At 40.7% G+C, this 21,821-nt stretch overlaps 1 protein-coding gene across 3 annotated transcripts in view; it reads left to right on the forward strand.

Moving 5' to 3' along the window:
* The window catches only part of PDHX (pyruvate dehydrogenase complex component X), a 57,593-nt gene that overhangs the window by 170 nt on the left and 35,602 nt on the right, over window positions 1–21,821 (forward strand). For 2 of the 3 annotated variants that reach the window (XM_052781877.1, XM_052781878.1), the window contains exons 1-4: window positions 73–167; window positions 437–624; window positions 13,587–13,670; window positions 19,281–19,381. In XM_052781877.1, coding sequence (XP_052637837.1) covers window positions 483–624; window positions 13,587–13,670; window positions 19,281–19,381 — 327 coding nt within the window. In that variant the 5' untranslated portion in view covers window positions 73–167; window positions 437–482. Of the gene's footprint in view, window positions 1–72; window positions 168–436; window positions 625–13,586; window positions 13,671–19,280; window positions 19,382–21,821 lie in introns of those variants that run through there. The other variant, XM_052781876.1, reaches the window with a different exon arrangement.

Raw genomic sequence — 21,821 nt, forward strand, 5'->3', positions numbered from 1 at the left:
CACCGGCCCGAGCGGTAGCCTGGCGGGCGGCGCGTTGCCCCGGGGCGGTAGGCGGGATGGAGAGACCAGCCTCCCCCCTCAGGCCCGGAGGGCAGGAAAGGGCCAGGAGCGAGAGCGGCTGGAGAGGAGATGCGGGCGCACCCCGGGGGCGGGCAGGGCTGAGAGAGGTGCGGGTGCGTCTGTGGTAGGTGTTTGCTCGTACCTGGGGCGATGGAGGCAGGCGGGCCCGAGCAGGCGAGAGGCTGAGCGCCCGCGGCTAGGCTTGCCGCCGTGCCAGGCGCAGGCAGGTGGCCAGCGGCAGGGCGGTGGTGAAGCCGCTCCTCTGCGCTGAGGCGGCTTGGGCGCGGGGTGGGGGGGGAGTGTCGTTTTTTTGGTTGTGTTTTTTTTGGTTTTTTTGTGTTTTGTTTTGTTTTTTTTTTTTTTTTTTCCTGGTCAGGCAGTGAGAGAGACAGCCCCGGCACTCGGGAGGGCAGGGAAGCAAGATGGCGGCTTCCCTGTGGCTGAACTGCGGCGGCAAGGGGGTGGCGAGGCTGCTGCTGCGGGGGCGGCCGGCTCCGGGCGTGGGTGTGTTTTTCCCCGGTGGAGGAGGCTGGAGGCGTCTGCGCGGGACCCCAGAGCTGCTGGGTGAGTGTCGGGCGGGATCCTGCGCCCTTCGTTGTTCGTCGGGTGCCTGTGCCGTTGGCCTGCCGCTGTTGTGTGTGCGGAGGAGCTGCGACCTGAAGCGAGGGATGAGGGTAGGTGGTGCTGGGGGAGAAATGGAGGCTGTGGGGGGTGGTGGGCAGGTGTGAGCACCTGGTGTTACCGGGTAGGTGTGTGGGGTGGCAGGGCCGAGCTGGGCCGGTGGTGGACTGAGCAGGAGAAACTCGGCGGCGATGACCGATTGGGAGTTGGATCAGTAGCTGTGGAGGTGGGTTAGTTTGGCGGGGTGCTGCTTGGTTTGGTCTCGGAGGGACGTTAGGAAGGGTATGGGCTGATGGGAGTGGATTTGGAGAGAGGCATTGAAGGTCTAGAAAGCGTGATCACTGAGAAGAAACTGAAGGAATTGCATCTAGAGAGGCAACCACATTGATGGGAGATTAGGCCTTCAAATATGTAAATACTCTGTTGTGGATAGAGAAAAAGAAGTGCTTAAAATTGGAAATAGTTGAGTGAGTTTTAGGTGTAAGTACAGTTAATTACTGAGAGAGAAAGATTTGGGGTTGGGTTTTTTCAATGTTTGGAGATTCCACCACTTTTCTGTCATCTTATTATTCTACGAGTAATGTTTCAACTAGCTGGAGAAGGGCATGGAAGCTATATTTTATGTCATTCTTTTTTTTTTTTTTTTTAAATGGAGAAATGGAGTTTGAATTTATTAATTGTGTGTCCAGCATATGTTGCCACATAGAAGTAAACCTGTGAGGTTTTGGCAACAGCCTTTCAAGATACTTTTTCTCTTCTCAGGAGTTTGTTGTTACAGAATTACCAGGCAGATCTTCTCCTTACCTTCCATGTTTTCTCTAAGAGATGTGGGAAGAGTTTTGGATGCTGTCACAGTTTAACCCCAGCTGGCAACTAAGCACTGTGCAGCAACTTGCTTACCTCCTTCACAGTGGGATGGGGGAGAGAATCAGAAGGGTAAAAGTGAGAAAACTCGTGGGCTGAGATAAAGACAGTTTAATAGGGAAAGCAAAAGCCGCGCACGCAAGCAAAGCAAACCATGGAATTCATTCCCCACTTCCCATGGGCAGGCAGGTGTTCAGCCATCTCCAGGACAGCAGGGCTCCAGCATGTGTAACGGTGACTTGGGAAGACAAATGCTATCACTCTGAACACGCCCCCGTTCCTCCTTCTTCCCCCAGCTTTACATGCTGAGCATGACGTCCTATGGTCTGGAATATCCCTTGGGTCAGTTGGGGTCAGCTGTCCCGGCTGTGTCCCCTCCCAACTTCTTGTGCGCCCCCCCCCCCCCCCCCAGCCTCCTTGCTGTTGGGGTGGGGTGAGAAGCAGAAAAGGCCTTGGCTCTGTGTGAGCAACTGCTCAGCAGTAATGAAAACATCCCTGTGTTACCAACACTGCTTCCAGCACAAATCCAAAACACAGCCCCATACTAGCTACTGTGAAGAAAATTAACTCTATCCCAGCCCAGACCAGCACAAATGCCCAAATAAAATGTGGTCTTTCCTTTCCCTACTTGATCCATTAGTTACAGCTTGTGAAACATTTAAACAATAATCAGATGCGTTGTTATTAGGTACTGGTGTGATACTGAGCATAAAATATGTGAACACTTTGGTTTTTAAGTGCACTTATAAAGAACTGAGCTCTTGCTAACCTTGTATAATAAAACTACGTGCATTTTACAATAAAACTCCGTAGTAGTTTAGAGACTTGTTAATCATCATGTTTTAGATTTCAGTATACCCTTCTTTCCAGCACTGATTGTCTTTGCTGCTTTGCAGTATGAAAATCTTTTCCTTTGCAAAACCTGCTGTGTATGATGTAGGGAAGGCTATCCCTGTTCTTGAAACAAATGTTACTTATTTTCAGATTTTATTAGAAAAAAATTGTTTCCTTCTTCATAAAATAATATGTTTGTCTTTTTGTCCAATGCAGGATTAGCTACTTCTACATTAGCCTTACTATCTAACTCCTTAAAGACCTCTTGCCTACAGTCCTCCCAGGCAATCTATTGGAGTACTTTATGGTGAGAAAGGCTTATTTAATGTGTAGCTGGAGTTAAATTGCTTAATTTTGGATATGGGTGAAATTTTTTTTTTTTCTTCCTTACAGTAAGCTTTTATGTATTAAGGTGGATATATCACTCCTTTAACTTGTTCAGGCTTTCCTTATTGACTTGTTTCTTTGAACCCTCTTAGTGTTCCTTACTGCTCTTCAAGGTGGTGCATATCTCAGTGACACCATTTTTCTTAAATGTTTATTGTAGCCTCTAAAATGAAAACTAAGAAAAAAGTCGTAACTTCTCTGGTAAAATACAGCTCTTCTGGACTTAAAACTCACTCTTGGTTCCTAGTCTGAGAATTTAAAGTTAATTCAGTTTTATTTTAGCATTAGTTTTATTTTTCCACTTTTCTGTTTCTGAAAATGCCACCATTTGAAGTATTGGTTCATGTGGATCTAGTTTTGTTGTGTCACTTTAGTTTTTGCTTCTCTGTGTGTTTCTGTCCCTCTCTGTGGTGATGGTAGAGGAGGGAGGAAGTTGTTTTGCATAGTCAAAATAATTAATTCAGGATTGAATTCCCAGTTTGTTGCTTACAAGGAAGGAAGGAAGAAAGAAAATGAATGAACCTTTATGTTAGAGGTCTGTCAATTTTGCTTTGTTTTTAATGTTTCTTAATCTTATCATTGATGTCAGGTTGGAGTAGGTCTTTCAATTCTCTAGTGACTACAGAGTGTGGCGTAGGAAGTTATGAAATATCTCTCTGGTGGGGCACATTAAAGCGTTTGTCTTCAGTTCATTGGAGTTTTTTTTGGTCTGACAATGCTGTAGCTGTTTCCATAGTGAAGGAGGTCAAAAAGAGGCAATGAACTTGTGTAATGCTGAGTAAGTTCAAGTACAAAATTCACTGTCAATGGGATTCTCAGATTGTAGTTAATAGGATATTATAGAGGTCTTCCAGTCCGCTCTTCTCTTAAAACCCTGCTCTTCAGTCCGTTTGATACACAGTCTAAATATGCATTGTATGTCTTAATGGAGAAGGAGAGAAGCAGAAGCTTTGTGCCCAGACTCAACTTGATTCTTAAAATGTATCACCAAGAACAAATTCTCTTGGATACACAGAGGGTTTTCTTTAAAATAGCAGCTACTGTTTATGTGAAGTTTTCTTTTAAGTCTTCCTCCTTTTTTATTCAGATAACTGATAAGTAATAACACAGTTACTGTTGATGGTAAAATCAATGGATAGTGACTGGGCGTTCAGAATTTTCATATGCTCATGGCTCTAAATTCTATTATGCCCATGAGCTCTGTCTTTGAGATTCTGTGTGAATTGCCAGAACTTTTTGCTTACCCATAATGAAAAAGCAACAATATTTACTTCCCAGAGTGCTTGTAAGGACTGCCTGTACAGTGCAGCTAACCTACATGAATGCAATGACTCCTTTTATTAGTATTTTTTTTCATTTAATGAGGGAAAATATTATTCGGTGAAGGGAACTGTTGAACATGATTGCTTTTTTTTTTCAGAAACATTTAAGCCTGTTTTTTAGATATCTGTGGTCATTAACTGAGAAGTGACTGAAATAGCTTTGAAAGACCATTGTTGTAGCTAGTGTTCTTGTGTATCTGTTGCTGAACAAGGCCCTTAATTTGCAACACTACTGAACTTCTCTGAACATAGGCATCTCTATGGGTGAGCATTAAATGAATGCACAAGGAATGGATAGGTTGCTGAGCTTGGAGGATGGGAAAGGAGTAGAGAAAATGGAGTTGAAGTGCATAAGCACCGGGTGCATAAGTTCCACAGTTGCTTTAACTCAAATTCTGTGCAAGTTCCCGCTGCCCGTTTTGGGTGTTGGTGTTGGTCATACTGCTGTGTGATGAGCCATATCAGGAAGCTAACTTGACTGTATTTGGGTTTGTTATCAGGTTAACTTCTAGCAAAATCCATTCCCCAATCTGGGTAACTGGGCAACAGCATGAGTATTAGTACTAGTGGTAGTATGAATAAAGGTGTGAACGTGAACAGTTGGGGCAGAACTGATGAGCTCCTTTTGGTTGTATCATGGATTGATATTAAGTTCATGTGGAGCAAGAGGCAGTTGCATATGGCTTAAAACTTTTTCCTGAATTGGCCCCATTCAAAATGCAATCATTGTGCTGCCTTGAAAAATTCTGTTTGTGATACATTGTAGAGAGAAGAAATGCTTTTCTTGTTTAAAAAGTGCTTTGATTTTGTAGCTATGAAATTACTTTAAAGCATCCAAGCAATGTTAATAAATGTGTTCTCTGGGAAGTTTTTCAATGAAGTTGTTGACCACATCCAACCTCCAGGCAACTGAAAGTACTTAGAAATTGAGTTTTTAAAATCAGTGCCACAGCATTGCCAAGTCTGTTGCTGAAATCTTTTCTTGTGCATTACTGTAATGGATGCTGTAACTATTACAATTTTGTTGTATAATTCTTCATAGTTCAGATCAGGTTGCATATAAGTGAGGATGAAAAGGAAGTTCCGTGCAAAGTAAAGTAATAGAAGTAAAGCAATTTTTTGGTATACTTTGTCCACTTTTTTTGCTGCCATGGCTGTCCATGTTATCAACATTATTTCTACGGATAAAGTTCTTCCCTAGATAGCCCAATTTAAAAATGACTTGAGATAATTTATAACTTCTTTTAGTGTTGTGTTCTCTGAAGTCTTCTGTCCCCAAAATTTTCTCAGAGTGTCAGGAATATTTTTATTTCTTTGATATGCCAGCAAAACCAGCCTAGAAATAAATCTTAAGTTTTGCTGGTGAGTATAGGAGTTGAGAGAGGGGGGGGGGGAAAAAAAACAAAACAAACCAACCCCGCATGTGGCTTTCCAGTGTAGGGACAAAATCTTCTCAGCTCTCTGCTCGTTTTCACGTGTGTTTTTTCTGAACAACTTGCTTGCTGCAAGTGACTAGAAGTTTGCAAGTATTTGCGAAATAATTCGTGTTCGCTTTATGCCATATACCTTGGTTGCTATTTAACAATCAACATTCAGCTATAATTACCAGAAACAATAAAATAGATTTAAAATGTATGTAACACCCATGTGGGAGAATACAGCAGAATTTCAAATGCTAACACTTAGCAACTATAAGTAAACCGATATTTTCTTTTTAGATTAAGAGCTCTGATGTATCTGTTAAATTCTTTTTTTGTTTGAATCCATTCAGGAGACAAAATGTTTCCTTCCGTACGCAAATTATTTTTGTAATTTTAGCAGCATGTTGAACTTCCAGTGAACAGTTTTAAAGGAAAACATCTATGACATAAGTGGTCATCTTGCAATATGTTTTAAGTCTGTAGGGACAACTCACAGAATTTTACAGCCAGATATTTCTTTTTCTGAATGAAATCACCACATAGAATATATATTTATATGTAATTATGTTTTGAAGTAAAGTGTTAGCAGCATTCCAGGTAGTGGTAAACTTTGTTACCCACAACTTGCAAGGTCTTGTATTTAGCATCTTCAAAGAAAGTGGAGCATAGGGCTAGTTTTCAAACTTTATTTTTCTTACAGTGTCTAAATATACTTGCAGATTTGTGAGGATAGAATTACACTGATGTGTTTTCGTAGGTCGAGAAGGGAAAGAAGGCTATTTGAGTTATAGTACTCTATTTACAGCATAAAGCATGGGACTAGAAGTGGAAAGATGGGTGTTCTTTACTTTTGTTTTGCTTTGTGATGCAGAGTGAACTATTCTGCTAGCACTGGGTTTTACATCAGTGGTATGCAGATAACTATTTCATTAAGAGGGTTTATATTCTCTTGTCTGCTGAAGCTGCTGAGCAGCCCTCGGCTCCCCATGTCTTCCTAGATAGGAGTAGCAGAACACTGTAGGTTTTCTTCCAAAACAGATTTTTCCTTTGACCGATACGATACATTAGTCTTTCTCAGGTAGCAAAAAAGTTCCTCTATGTAATAATAAAAAGCCTTTATTAGTTGCCTGGGCCTTACAAGTCAAATATTCTGTGTACCTGGTGGAAAGCTGGGGAAGGATGAAAGAAAGAATTTTTTTTTATTTACTGTTATGAGTACTTGCCTGATCTCCCACTTAATAGAGGTTTTGCAAAGTTTTTATTTAGCATGACTGTTAGTAATAAGTCGTTAAGTGCCTGAGAAGACTGTTGGCCTACTGTATTGGCTGTTAAAGGCATAGTCATATACCTTCTAAGGTCAGTTTGAGTACTGCTTCTCAGTTACAGGTACCATTCCTGCTGTGAGGAACAATAGTATAGAAAATGGCAGTTCTTCATTTTCAGATTTGACATGTGCTTTGATTTTTTTGATTCTTCCTTCTGCTTTGTACCCTGTTTATTTTATTTAAATATTTTTTGCGCACTTCACGTGTACTTGCTGCTGGATCTTCTCTCCCAACCTGATCAAAGGACCAGAATGGACTGTATATCTTGTGGTAGTTGCTCATAACATGAAAGGGAAAATGTTAGTGGCACAAATTTGTTGCTCAATTTTGTATTTATGCCAAAGTATGGAGCATATTCTGGGAAATGGATGAAGTGACTCTTTACTGAAGTGAAACATGTGAAGCACCATGTTTAAAAATTAATTTTTTATTATTAGAAATGTGGAATACTTTCTTTTTTTTCATTGAAGTATGTCCACTAGTTCTAGATAGTCCTAGACATTTGTGGGATATAACTTCAAAATCATATTTTGATTGTCAAAGTTGACTTGTCAAGTTAGACAAATGAAACAGAGAACACTTCTTTGTACCCTGTAATGTATTATTTTCTACTCACTGTTATCTGTACGTATTTTTTTTTAAGTGAACGTATGTAGTATAAAGAAGATTGTGAATTCATGCTTTAATTTGTAGTATTTGAAAAATTATCATAGACAAAACATGATTTGGTAAATGAACACAGATAGGTATTCACAGAATAATACACATTCTTAGCATAGTTCATTTTTCTGTGTATTGGTCCAAGATGAGAGGTTACAAGAAGCAGCTTTTTAAACAAAATACTTGGAGGTAATTCAGATGGGAATTGCCAGTGTTATGAGGAACACTGGATACATTTCTAAGCATTACAGTAATCAGTAATATTAAACTGACAAGCATTTAATGTATATTTCCTCATGCAGTCTTCTGGGAACATTAACCATGCATACACTGGGCGCATTTCCACAGTTCAGGTGTTTTGGGGACCACGATCCTGATTGTGTTGCTCTCATAGGGACTTTGGGGAATAAATAACTAACTCAGTCTCTGCTCTTTGTGCATTGTCAAGATCATTGATGGCTGCTGAGGTTAGTAGTGGTTTGCTAAAATCTTTCCATTTCACATTTTAAAAAAAGTCATAGAATCATAGAATAGTTTGTATCAGAAGGGACCTTTAAAGGTCATCTAGTCCAACCCCCCTGCAATAAGCAGGGACATCTTCAACTAGATCAGGTTGCTCAGAGCCCCGTCCAGCCTGATGAATGTTTCCAGGGATGGGGCATCTACCACCTCTCTGGGTAACCTGTGCTAGTGTTTCACCACCCACATCGTAAAAAATGTTGTCTTATGTCTAGTCTAAATCTACCCTCTTTCAGTTTAAAACCATTACCCCTTGTCCTATCACAACAGGCCCTCCAAAAAAGTTTGTACCCGTTTAGGTACTGAAAGGCTGCAATAAGGTCTCCCCAGAGCCTTCTCTTCTCCAGGCTGAACAACCCCAACTCTCTCAGCCTTTCTTCACAGGACAGGTGTTCCGTCCCTCTGATCATTTTTGTGGCCCTCCTCTGGACCTGCTCCAACAGGTCCATGTCCTTCTTATGTTGAGGACCCCAGAGCTGGACACAGTACTGCACGCGGGGTCTTACCGGAGCGGAGAAGAGGAGCAGAATTACTTCCCTTGACCTGCTGGCTGCAATTCTTTTGATGCAGCCCAGCATATGGTTGGCTTTCTGAGCTGTGAGTGCACATTGCCAGGTCATGTCCAGTTTTTCATCTACCAAGTCCTTCTCTGCAGGGCTGCTCTCAGTCCCTTCATCCCCCAGCCTGTACTGATGCTGGGGGTTGCCCCGGCACAGGTGCATGACCTTGTTCTTGGCCTTGCTGAACCTCATGAGGTTCACACGGACCCACCTCTCAAGCTTGTCCAGGTCCCTCTGGATGGCATCCCATCCCTCAGGCATGTCAGCCACACCACTCAGCTTGGTGTCACCTGCAAATTTCCTGAGGGTGCACTCAATCCCACTGTCTTATGTCATTGATGAAGATATTAAACCGTACTGGTCCCAATACGGACTCCTGAGGGACACCACTTATCACTGACCTCCATCTGGACACTGAGCTGTTGACTGCTACACTCTGGATGTGACCATCCAGGCAATTCCTTATTCACTGAATAGTCCATCTATCCATTTTAGAGAGAAGGATGTTATGTGGGACTGTGTGCCTTACAGAAGTCCGGATAGATGACATCCATGGCTCTTCCCTTGTCCACTGATGTAATCACTCCATCTGTTTTGGGTTTGTGTGGTGGGGTTTTGGCAGCAGGGGAGGGGCTGCAGGGGTGTGTCCTGTGAGAAGCTGCTAGAACCTTCCCCGTCTCCAAGTCGGACCCACTGCTGGCCAAGGCTGAGCTCGTCAGCAATGGTGGTAGTACCTCTGGGGAGGAAACCTGCAGTGGAGGAGGGCAGTGGGATGTGAGAGAAACCCCTGTGCAGATACTGAGGTCAGTGAAGAAGGAGGGGAAGGAGGTGTGCTGGAGGAGGGGATGCCCCCGCAGCCCATGGTGAGACAGCAGGCTGTCCCCCCCCAGCCCATGGAGATGAGCGGGGGAGCAAATGCCCACCTGCAGCCCATGGAGGAGCCAACGCCGGAGCAGGGGGATGCCCCCAAAGATGGCCGTGACTCCGTGGGAAAGCCCGCGCTGGAGCAGTCTGTGACTGAAGGACTGGAGCCCATGGAAAGGACCCACTCTGGAGTAGCTCGTGAAGGACTGCAGCCAGTGGGAAGGACCCATGTTGGAGAAGTTTGTGAAGGACTGTCTCCTGTGGGAGGGATGCCACAGTGGAGCAGGGGAAGAATGAGGAGTCCTGCCCCTGAGGAGGAAGGAGCGGCAGAGACAACATGTGGCGAGCTGACTCCAACCCCCATTCCCTGTCCCCCTGCGCTGCTGGGGGGAGGAGGTGGAGAGAACTGGGAGTGGAGTTGAGCCGGGAAGGGTGGAGGGGTGGGGGGAAGGTGTTCTAAGGTTTGGTTTTACTTTTCACTATCCTTGTTTTGATTTGATTGGTAACAAATTGATTTTGTTTCTTCCACAAGTTGAGCCTGTCTTTTGCCCATGACCATAAATGGTAAGTGATCCCTCCCTGTCCTTGTCTCGATCCATGAGCTTTCCTTTATATTTTCTCCTCCTCATCCCACTGGGGCCTGGGGATGAGGAGTGAGCGAGTGGCTTTGTGGTTCTTTGTTGCTGGCTGGGCTTAAACCATGACATCATCATAGAAGGCCACTAGGTTGGTCAGCCAGGACTTGCCCTTGGTGAAGCCATGCTGGCTGTCTCCAGTCACCTCCCTGTCCTCCATGTGCCTTAGCATAGCTTCTAGGAGGATCTGTTCCATGATCTTCCCAGGCACAGAGGTGAGGCTGACAGGTCGGTAGTTCCCAGGGTCCTCCTTTCTATGCTTCTTAAAAATGGGTGCAGTGTTTCCCTTTTTCCAGTCACCAGGGACTTCACCTGACTGCCATGACTTTTCAAATATCATGGAGAGTGGCTTGGCAACTGCATCAGCCAATTCCCTCAGGACTCTGGGATGTATCTCATTAGTCCCATAGATTTATATATGTTCAAGTTCCTCAGATGGTCTCGAACCTGATCTTCTCTTACAGTGGGAGGGACTTTGCTCCCCCAGTCTCTGCCTTGAGGTCCATCCACTTGAGAGGTGTGGGAAGAGTGATTGAATAATAATGGAAATAGAAATAATGGAAAAACTATGTAATGTCTTTAACTCTACCAAACCTGTGAAATACTTATGGTTGAATACCTGCTTTCTTTTACAAGTGTAATGATTTGTTCTTTCGTAATCCTGTAGCAATGAGAAAGACAATGTTGGATTTATTCAATGTATTAACATTAATGAATTACATAACATGGGTGGACACTTTTAATTCCCTTAAATTGTTGTGTATTAATTGAAGTTTCACTTCTTTCTTTGTCTTCTCTGAGATCTTAACCATGGTAACTCTTAGGACTTGGAAGTAAGGATGAGAAGTAGTCTTACTCTAGGTGACACGTGCTTTTCAGCTCAAAATTATTCTAGTTTTTTTCCTTGCCCTTTTTCCTCTGGATAATGAGGGGGAGGACACGATTAATTTCCAAGTTTTTAAAACTGTTCTGCATGCTCTAAGCAATACAGCAACTGGGAGAAATGTGGTGATGTTACCTATTGAATGATAATAAGCCTTAATGCTGGCTATTAGAGAAAAGGGAATGTGAAGCAGAATTGATTCTTGCCATTGTATACAATGTACTTTCTATGTGTCTATTTCTATTCTCTAACTGAATAAAGATTCAGATATAATAGTTCAAGAAAGAGCCTCAAAAATCAGTCAGGTGCTAGAAAACTACTCTTACAAAACGGTATCTAAAAAGATGTATTTATTTGGCCTCATAACTATCCTTAAAAGTTCAGAAAGGTAGTATCTCTTGTATTACAAGCTGTATGTCAGAACGCTACTTTGGTATACTGGATCAAATGACAAGAGATGTAGTGTGCTACGAAGCTGAGGAATGTGCTGTATCATGAGCCCTGTCCTCATAAGAATCCCACTTACATGGCATGCTGCTTTCTGCTGTGCAGTGCTACTTCTCTCTGTGTATGGGTTTACTAAGCAGATTCACTCAATTGGCAGGCTGAAGTGATCTGTTAGCTAGCTGTGTCCAGTACATGGTGTTGCAGGGCCAGAGAGGTTGTGTTGTTGTGTTGCTTAAATACACTGGACTTTTGAGATCTTTTTATTTGGCTTGCCAAAGGAAAGAAAAGGCTAAAAATTTACATGGTCTTTATATATAGACACCCAGGAGAAGCATCTCTGTAATGAGAAATCTTTCAAGCTTTTTAGCAGAGACATGAAATCCAATCACTGAAACTTGAAATTAGGCAATTTCAGTCTGCAAAGTAGATATAGTTTTGTAACAGAAAGGATAAATAAACATTGGAAAAGTTTATCAGTGAAAGGGGTGTATCATCAGTGTCTGGAGTACTAGGATCAGGAGGGCTTTATTAATTTAGAAGATATGCTTTAATCTGTCATCTGGAAAAAAATCCCACAGCCTGTGGCAAAGAGGAGAAAGAGAGGAGAAAGGAGGATGTAGTGTTTGTGGTGGATTTTGCCAAGACCAACAGAACTTCTGGTCTAGGAATTCAGGACTCTGAATTCCCATTTCTTTTTTTAAGGTTTGAACTTTGGGGAATGGGATTACATGTTTGCGTTGGCCTGGTCTTAGTATTGCAGTTCAGCATTAAGACAGAGGTCATAACCAAAGGCTAGATACTTACATCTTGATTGAGAGTCGGAAGGGATTCTAACAGTTTGCTAGTTATGTTCTGCACATTTACACCCTGCTCTGTCCTCACACTTGCATGCCCATGACTAGAAGCTTGAGGATGGATAAGTACACTGAGACAGAAGAGAAGATGCCTGCCTGGCTGGTACTCTGGTCATAGATTCATAATCATACTGCTGGCATACTGCATAACTAGGAAGAAAAACTATGGTAAATACCACTGAGGAATTTGTGGGCAGAGTTACGCTATCCTCTGTAGCACAGCATGGTTGATCAGCAGGGAGCATATCAATACCTCTCACCCAATTTCTCATGATTGCAGCAGTTTTGGCCTCTCTTGAGGACTGAGATACGTGTGCGTGTGTCTGTGTGTGTGTTCTCTCTTCTGGGCTTGCTTATATCTGACTGAGTCTTAATGTTCAGACTTCTTTTCTTGCCAAGCAAGCAGGAAATGGGAGGACAAGTCTTTGACACTCGTCTCATTCACTTGTGTCCTGGAGTAAATGAGAGGGTGTGGCACGGTGTTTTAACAAAGGTTTTTTCTCAAAGAGACCCTGACAAAGGCAGAACTAAGCATAAGCCCCCCAAAAATGGAAATGTGCTTTGGTTTAGTAGATATGCCCCTGAAACACGAAGAGGCAGGGGTGTTAGCTTGCTCAGCGTTGAAATTTACTGCATTTCAGGTGTAAGGGGGGGGAATAAAAAAAAAATTAAAATCACAGCTTCATGCTAGCCGGTGATTTTTTTTTTTCTAATGTATGTTTGTATTTTATAGCTGCTTTTTCATTCTACGTGCAATAGCTTGTGTGTAGTTGGAGCTGTAACCAAGTTGTGGATTTTTTCTGTTTACATTTTTGTTGGACTAAAGTTATATAACTCTGTTTCACTTGCAGCCAGTGTAGGATTGTTCAGTAGGTCAGGCTGATCTGAGGGGTACTTGAAATACTAGTTTGTATGTTTTTAGTAATGCACTAAGACTTGTTCATGGAGAAAGTTTCCATTAAAAATTAATTGAATCAAAGCTGAAGCAGCGTGAGTATCTAAAGTAGTCTTAATCAGATCCCAAGTTTCTATATGATATTTTTACTTAAGACAGAGTTTAATTTGCTTAATACTTTGCGTTATTTATGACTTCATCCTCAAGTTGGCCCTTGTTCTCTGTGTAACATATAGGTTCTATACTTAGTGCCTTGTTTTCCTTGGGAGTGCATGCTTGTATGTAAGCTTAAAAAAAGAGCATCGTAGTGAATCTTTTGTTCAGCTGTCTTTCAGATTCATGCACTTTTAGTTTCATTTGTGTTAAGCAGTTAACTGAGAAAATAATTATACTGAAAAAGTATTTAGTCTAGATAATCATGTGCTTGTGTTACAGGTACGCCTGGTATTAAAGTTCTCATGCCTGCACTTTCTCCTACAATGGAAGAAGGAAACATTGTGAAATGGTTAAAAAAGGAAGGTAAGATAGCATTTTTCAGCTATATAAATCTCTTCTGTAAGAATAAGATCACTCTTTCTGCTTGTACCTTTAGTATTTTGAAGCAAAATATTTGGTTTATGGATGCTGTCTTCTTGAACAGTACCTAGTTTGAAATTGCTGGTTCTTGAAACATTTTTCCTTTAGTTGTCTTCCAGAAGGTTGCGTTGATCATGTTTTTGAAAAATTTCCATTAGGCTGTTCCAGGGTGTGAGTGTGTGTATGTTGTTTTTAATTCCTGGTGTTGTCATGCAGATCAGTAACTTTGGAAGTCTGAGAGCCTTTGACTTTGGGGAGGGTCTCTGTTTCATTATTCCGCTGTGTTATGAAATAACATGAAAGATATGGTATTTTTATAGTTGCTATTCACGGCTTACTTTTTTTTAATATCTAAATTATAGTCTACAATTAAAGCTGATTGTATTGGGTCTGGCTGAGATGGAGTTAATACTCCCCATAGCAGCCCTCATAGGGGCAAAAATGTTGGAGAGACAGCCTTGATGCTGTGCCAGCACTGCTCAGCAGTAGCCAAAACACTGGTGTGTTATCAACACCTTTCTAGCTACTGATGCAGACCACAGCGCTATGAGGGCTGCTATGGGGAGTATTAACTCCATCTCAGCCAGACCCAATACACTGATAGAAAAATTTACATTACTTTCATAACCCAAATTCCAAATGGGGAAGTCTCTTTCAAAAAAAAACTAGCCCCAGAACAAAACCCAAACTCCTCCTTAAAAAAAGCCATAACAATCTTGGTTATCTTAGGTTCTCTATGCTGTGACAACTGAAAAGTAATACACTGCTGTTAAAATATGTTGGAGCAGCTATATAAATAGTCTGAATGTATGTTTTGTCTTCACATAGGTTGTATGTAAATGAAAAATGATCTGCAGAAGAATTGGCAGTCCCTGTTCTGTCAGGAGACCTTTCTCCCCTCTCCTCCTACCCTTTCCAACTTAATATTAAAACTGGATTTTGACTGTAGTTTTGGATTACAGGTAGCAGTTGTCTGTTGGTATAGGATGCATTGCAGAGTTTTAGATGACTGTAGGAATATATCTTGTTCTCAGGCATTTTTAGATTTGCTAAAGAGGTGAACACATTTGGAGAAAAGAAAATCTCTCAAAGTGTATTATCTTTGACAGACATGCTTTGATGAGCTAAATATGTGTTTTGACTATTCTGCCCAGATGAGCCATTTCCTTTGGCTTGCCCTCTAGGTGTTGATACAGCCTCCATCATTGTGTTACTGGAGTACTTTGCTTTTATACCTTTTGAGAGATGGCCAGAAGGTAACTTGTTGTTCTAGTAGTAGACGTGAACTTTTGCTTGTAAAACTTCTAGTAATAATTTCTTCAGAATTTACTAGGAACAATATGGCAGTCTATGTCTGTAAAAAGTAATTGCACCAATGTTCTTGAAGCTTGAAGCTTCAGTTTTTCAAGTATCAAGTCCAAGATTATGCAGAGAGAGAGGAACAATCCTTAGTCCTTTTTCTGTTCATTAGCTGTCAATAACTGTAAGACATTGAAAAACAGACTACTGTTGATTTTTAATAAATATAGCATTCAGAATTGCAAGAGAAAGCAAAGAGCATGATAGGAGTTGAAGTAGATTCCAGTTTGCTCCACAACGCAAATTAATCAATTTTCATTGTAAAAAGGTCTTAGGACGCAAAAGCTGCACAACGGTTTTTCTCAGTCTTTCCACTACACTTCCACCCCAACGCAAAAGGAAAAGAAAGTTCCACAGCTATTTTAATGAAATTAAAATAAAATCTTAATTGATGGTTGGACTTTGAGAGAAAACTATTTTAGGATTTTTATTGCTCTACTTCCTATTTAGAAACAAGACCAAAACTGAATGTAGTATATTGTCTTATTTGGCACATCTGTGACCATAATAAGTTCCTATAGTTATTTTTTTCCTCTGACAGTCTGGAAAATAAATGTAATGACAACATTAAAAAAAGTGAAGATAAATTTTGAAGAAAAAAGCAAAGTGACTTAATGTTTATACTCCTGTCTGCAAGGGATGCTCATAACTACATAATCGTCCAGTGAGTTGGCCATCTAAATGTAGTGGCACTACTGAATATAAATGTTTTTGATAATCTCTATCCAAGAAAATAAATATTTTAAAGCAATTGACAGAAGAAAGCTGATGATTGCATATGAAATGTTTTTTCCACTGTGTAACCAGCAGGGGTCAGTGGAATACTGTTTTGATAATTTTTCTGCTCTTTGTGTAAATATCAAATGTTTTCATTTTACAGTTTCACAGGGTGGACAGATGATTTCAGTACTCAGAAGGAAAAATGCTGAATTTAATTGACAGCTTTACTATTTCCTTCTCATTGTTAATGCAGTTTCATATTGATTCCTGTGGGTAATAAAGTCGTTCTCATAAAAATAAAACTGTGTTTCTAAAAACTTGTATTTATTATGTATGAATTTAAAGTTGATGAAAGAGGACAGATTGACAGCCCAGGAGACCAAAAGCCTCTTGTTACTGTGGGCAGGAAACAGAATAGGCAACAGTGCCTGCAGTTTCCTCATGCAGTGTAACTCTGCCGCCTTCTGAGATATCACCTCCAGGGACTTCAGTCTCTATGCTCAGTCAACTTTGATTTGATTGCAAAGAGTACATCAAGGAATGCAGTTTGTATCTTGTGATTTGGATACTTGTCTGTCAGTAATTGAACAGAGCAGGTAGGCTATTGAATGCCAATTGGATGTGATCTCCTAGAGGGAAATGCAGCTTCAGTAGAGATCCTAATCATTCAGCCTAGCTATAAGAACTTAATCATTAAAAAAACCCCAAACAAACCCTACCCAAGATTTTTCAAGAGCATTATATATAATCTCAGAGAGCTGCCATGCAGACAACTTCTGTTGCAAATACTGTTCTCTCATTATAAAGTGTAAGAGCAGAGATATGCTCCGCAGAAGTGTTCTTTCCAATCCTATCTATTGGGAAAGCTGATTTGTAATGACATCAAAGTGGGCATTGATAAGGAGCTATCACAAATTTTGCAATCTCTACTGAAAATAACTATGATCCTTTCTGTTGTGCTTGGGTACTGAAACACACATGAGATTTTTGAATGCTGCTGTGAAGTATTATTCTTAAAATTACATTTAATCAATTGCCTTCCAAATTTATGACCACTTCTTGGCTGCAGCAGTGAAAGGAAAACAAAAAAAGTAGTGGAAAACTGGTTTGCCCAGTTGTCTGAAGACTTTTCCTCTTGCCTTCCCTCTGCAAGATAAATCCTTAGCTTCCTGTGAACAGTCTCACATACCCAATTTAAGAGATGTGTCATGTGTGACAAACACTTGAATGAAGGTACTTGCTTTGGCTACCTTGCACTGTTGGAGTTACTGTTGCAGGTTGCTTAGCACAGAGATTTCTTTTTAATGGTGCAGAACACTTACAGTCTGATTGCAGGCTGGGAGAAGAGAATAATTAAGGTACAGAGTTAAGCTCCTTTCTGATTGCCGATCTTAGCTCTGTAGGTTACAAAATTTGCCCAACAATTTGATTTCTTAACATCTATGAAGTACTTATCTAATGATCTGATATATGGGCTACTTTAATGATGAAATGGAATTAAAACACTGGTATAGAGCCTGGAATTTTGACTTCCCGTTATAAACTGTTTATGCTGTAGTTATTGCAAAGTGCAGTGTGGCAATTAGTACTAGTCTGTGTACTCCCCTGCCAAGTTCCGTAATGGGAACACTTATGACTTACAAAATTATGTAAGTGACTGAGCTTTGACTGTTTCCATTGTTTACCACTGCAAAGATTACAAGGATCATACAACACTTCATTTCCCCCTTCTAATTCAGGTAATCTTGAAAAAGGAAATAATTATTTAAAAAAAAAAAAAAAAGTGTTTATCTCTTACCTAAATACAGGTAGTAACCTGCACTAGGTTTATTCTGATGCTTAAGTACAACAGTGAGTGATATCAGGAATTAAATTAAATGCTTAGACAGATAATACTGTTGCAGCATTTCTGGTACTGGGGAAATACTAAAATTTTACTTCATATAAAAATTGTAGTCATGTGTTAGACTTGTATGTCTTGTCACTGTTTTTCAGTGCTCTGTAAGGAGAAGGTTATCAATATTTTGGAGGCCAAAACATTCAACTACCTCAAAGTTTTTCAATGTAATTTCAATTTTAATGTTGGCCGTCTAGTCAGTATTATCTGTTGAAAGAATCCAGATTCATAATGTCTTTATCATGCGCTAGTGGATACAGATATTCTTCAAAAGCAGAGGAAGAGTATACCTCAAAATTAATCATAGATTTGTGTAATGTAGCAAAAGCAGTTTCTAACACTTGTGCATATTTTTATTTCACAAAGTAAGTATGCCTCTAAAAGGCCTTTTTTAACTATTGACAAGAAGCTCAACATGACCCAGCAATGTGCGTTTGCAGCCCTGAAAGCCAACCGTATCCTGGCCTGCATCAAAAGAAGCATAACCAGCAGGTCTGCTCTCATTAGACCCACCTGCAGTACTGCGTTCAGCTCTGTAGCCTCCAACACAGGAAGGACATGGACCTGTTGGAGCGAGTCCAGAGGAGGGCCATGAAGATGATCAGGGGGCTGGAGCACCTCTCCAGTGAGGACAGGCTGAGAGAGTTGGGGTTGTTTAGCCTATAGAGGAGAAGGCTCCAGGGAGACCTTATAGCAGCCTTCCAGTACCTAAAGGGGGCCTACAAGAAAGCCAAAGAGGGACCTTTTACAAGGGCATGTAGTGATAGAACAAGGGGTAATGGTTTTAAACTGAAAGAGGGTAGATTGAGATGATATGTAAGGAAGACGTTCTTCACTGTGAGGGTAGTGAGGCACTGGAAGAGGTTTTCCAGAGAGGCTGTGGATGCCCCATCCCTGGAAGTGTTCAGTTCCAGGTTGGATGGGGCTTTGAGCAACCTGGTCTAGTGGAAGGTGTCCCTGCCCATGGCAGGGGGGTTGGAACTAGGTGATCTTTAAGGTCCCTTCCAAGCCAAATCATTCTGTGATTCTGTGAACTATATAGGAGATTAAGGAAACAAGCTTGCAGACATGCTTTCCAAAGAGATTGAAGTTCCTGATGTTTTTATTTGAATATCTTTAATAGTGTAGATATAAACTAGAGAACTGTGATACTTAAAGATGTTGTTGCCTGTGACCATTGTCTTGAAAAACTATAGTTTTAAATAGCTTGCTTTGACTTAGGGCTAGCAATGAATATGGAAGGCTCAGGTTTTTATTCATGGCAGTGTTACCGAGCGATGGTGTTCTGGAAATAAATTTCATTGTGTGTACTTCCTCTTGGAAAACCTGCTGTAAACATCAGTGTTTGGAATATGTTAATGTTCTGCTGCAGCAATTTGTGTCTCTGAATCTTAGTGGTTTTATTTGGAAATTAAAGATGCAATATGATAAACAATGATGGGGGTTCAACTAGCTATGGAATATATTAAAGAATGTAAAATGGTGGTATTACGTGGATAAATATCTATCTTCCATGGTTAAATAGATCTGAAAGGAAATTTAGGATAAGTATTCTTAAGTTCTGTTATATTTTGCAGGTGAAACAGTGAATGCTGGAGATGCATTGTGTGAAATTGAAACAGACAAAGCGGTGATTACCATGGAATCAAGTGACGAAGGCATATTGGCTAAAATACTGGTAGGGATTCTGCCTTTCTGAGTAAGGTGATATAACTCCAGACTGTTGTTTAGCATATTGCCTCAAAAACTAGTTAGATAGCTAAATTTCCTTCTGCTCAGCTTTCAGAATAATGTACTTACTTCATTCCTACTGAGAAATAATTGCTCTATTTCATACATGTACCAGACTACTGGTACATGATTCTGTACATGTTTTCATACGGATTTTCGGTTAACCTGATTGAATTATGTTGGTTTGTATGTTTTGTACCTTATGAATTATGTCTGCAAAATATTGCAGTTTATGACATCTCTTACTCTGAGTTATAGAAAAACAAGATATATTCAGTTAAAGTTTAACTGTCTTTCTAGTAGCTGGTACAGTGCTATGTTTTGAGTTCAGTATGCCAAGAACGTTGATAACACTGATGTTTTCAGTTGTTGCTCAGTAGTGTTTAGACTAAAGTCAAGGATTTTTCAGCTTCTCATGCCCAGCCAGCGAGAAAGGTGGAGGGGCACAAGAAGTTGGCACAGGACACAGCCAGGGCAGCTGACCCAAACTGGCCAACGGTGTATTCCATACCATGGGACGTCCCATCTAGTATAAGAATGGGGAAGTGGGGGCAGGGAATCGCTGCTCGGGGGACTGGCTGGGTGTCAGTCGGCGGGTGGTGAGCAATTGCACTGCGCATCATTTGTACATTCCAATCCTTTCATTATTACTGTTGTCATTTTATTAGTGTTATCATTATCATTATTAGTTTCTTCTTTTCTGTCCTATTAAACCGTTCTTATCTCAACCCACAGGTTTTGCTTCTTTTCCCGATTTTCTCCCCCATCCCACTGGGTGGGGGGGAGTGAGTGAGCGGCTGCGTGGTGTTTAGTTGCTGGCTGGGGTTAAACCACGACAATAAGTAGGTTAGAGAAGGACAAGTCATTGATTTCCTGCAGCGTCCTGTACTGACAGCAGCTCAGATTTACCTAAACCATTTGCTGACAGAGACTCTTTACATGCTATGACACCATTCTGTATTTGCATTTAGAAAAAATATTTTCTCAGTCATCAAAAGTAAATCATTGTACAAAAGTAAACTTTCTTATTTTGATGCAGTGGCCACAAACTGCAGCTGATAACTATTCCATTTATCGCAATCATTTATGTGCTAGAAGACTCTTAACATATCTCTCCAAGGTATTCTCTTCTGCAAGTTTGAAAACGCTTGAGTCCTTCAACTTTAAAAGGATTGTTTTCAAAACTCTCTTTTGTTCTGTTATAATCCTTCTGTTATAGTCTTTAGCAATTTGTCTTGGAAGTATGGTGCTCTAAACTGGATTAAATATTCTATCTAAAGCCTCATCAGGACTTTATACATTAAAATACTTCTCAAGTATTTAAGGGAACACTTCCCAAATGAAATATGCTATGCCTCTCTCACCCTTCCTTTTTTGCAGCAGTGTCTATATTGACTCATGTTTAGCTAGTAATCCTGTGTAAACTTGGAGCCTTTTCTGCTTAACTAAAACAGTGTTATTCTACTAACAGTCCTACAATCGTTAAGAACTAAGATTGCATTCTCAAAGAAATTGCTGTTGAAGGCAAACTTTTCTAGAAAATATTACGTAATTTAGTCAGGGAAATCTCATCTAGGGAATGATCTAAGCAAGAGGTGTGGATTGCATAATTATGTATAGGCATTACTGGTATTAGCTGCAGTCTAGCTACTTAGGAAACAACAGAATGGGCATAGGTACAAAGTAATTCCTGGAGCCATCAGTGTGCAAGAGAAAATTCTACCCTATGCATGGTGAGACACATGTTTCTGCTCCTATTACAAAAGTCATTTGGGTTGGTATATTAGGTTGCCTATCTCTGCTACGGTTGCATTTTCTTACAACAGCCTGTATTTGCATAGTTATCCTTTGCAAAAAAAAGGGAGAGTGGTTTCCTGTGTGGCAGCATTTAAGAAGTGATGGTCTGTTTAGTATCTTCTGTTTTTGCAGAAGCAAAGGGAACGTCCTTTGCAAAAATGAAAGCATCAAAATAGGTGGGGGGCTGAGTGGGGAGGAGACATGATGTAAGATGGAACTCAGCTGCAAGTGAAGTCTATCAGGGTGTACAAGAAATTGTCATTAGTGTTTAATTTCTACAGGATAACTTACCTTGATAAATAGTAGTTTTTCCCAGATGTTCAGATTTTTTGTAGCGCCTTGAAACTTCTGAGTTTTTGTGTTCAACTGTGGAGCAACACATCTAATAAGTTTCAGAGAATCTATTCTGCTATCCCAGGACAAAATCTCACACCAGACATATTTTTAAATCTGTTTTTAGTCTCCATATAGTTATTTTAGTAATTGCTGGATGAGTAATGCTTTCACTATTTTTAATTCTCTCTTCTTCAATTTTGAATGTTTCTGAAAATTATTTGGCATCTAATAGCCTTGACAAAAACTTGTGCAAC

The sequence above is a fragment of the Harpia harpyja genome, chromosome 3 (assembly GCF_026419915.1).
Source record: "Harpia harpyja isolate bHarHar1 chromosome 3, bHarHar1 primary haplotype, whole genome shotgun sequence".
Lineage (NCBI taxonomy): Eukaryota > Metazoa > Chordata > Aves > Accipitriformes > Accipitridae > Harpia > Harpia harpyja.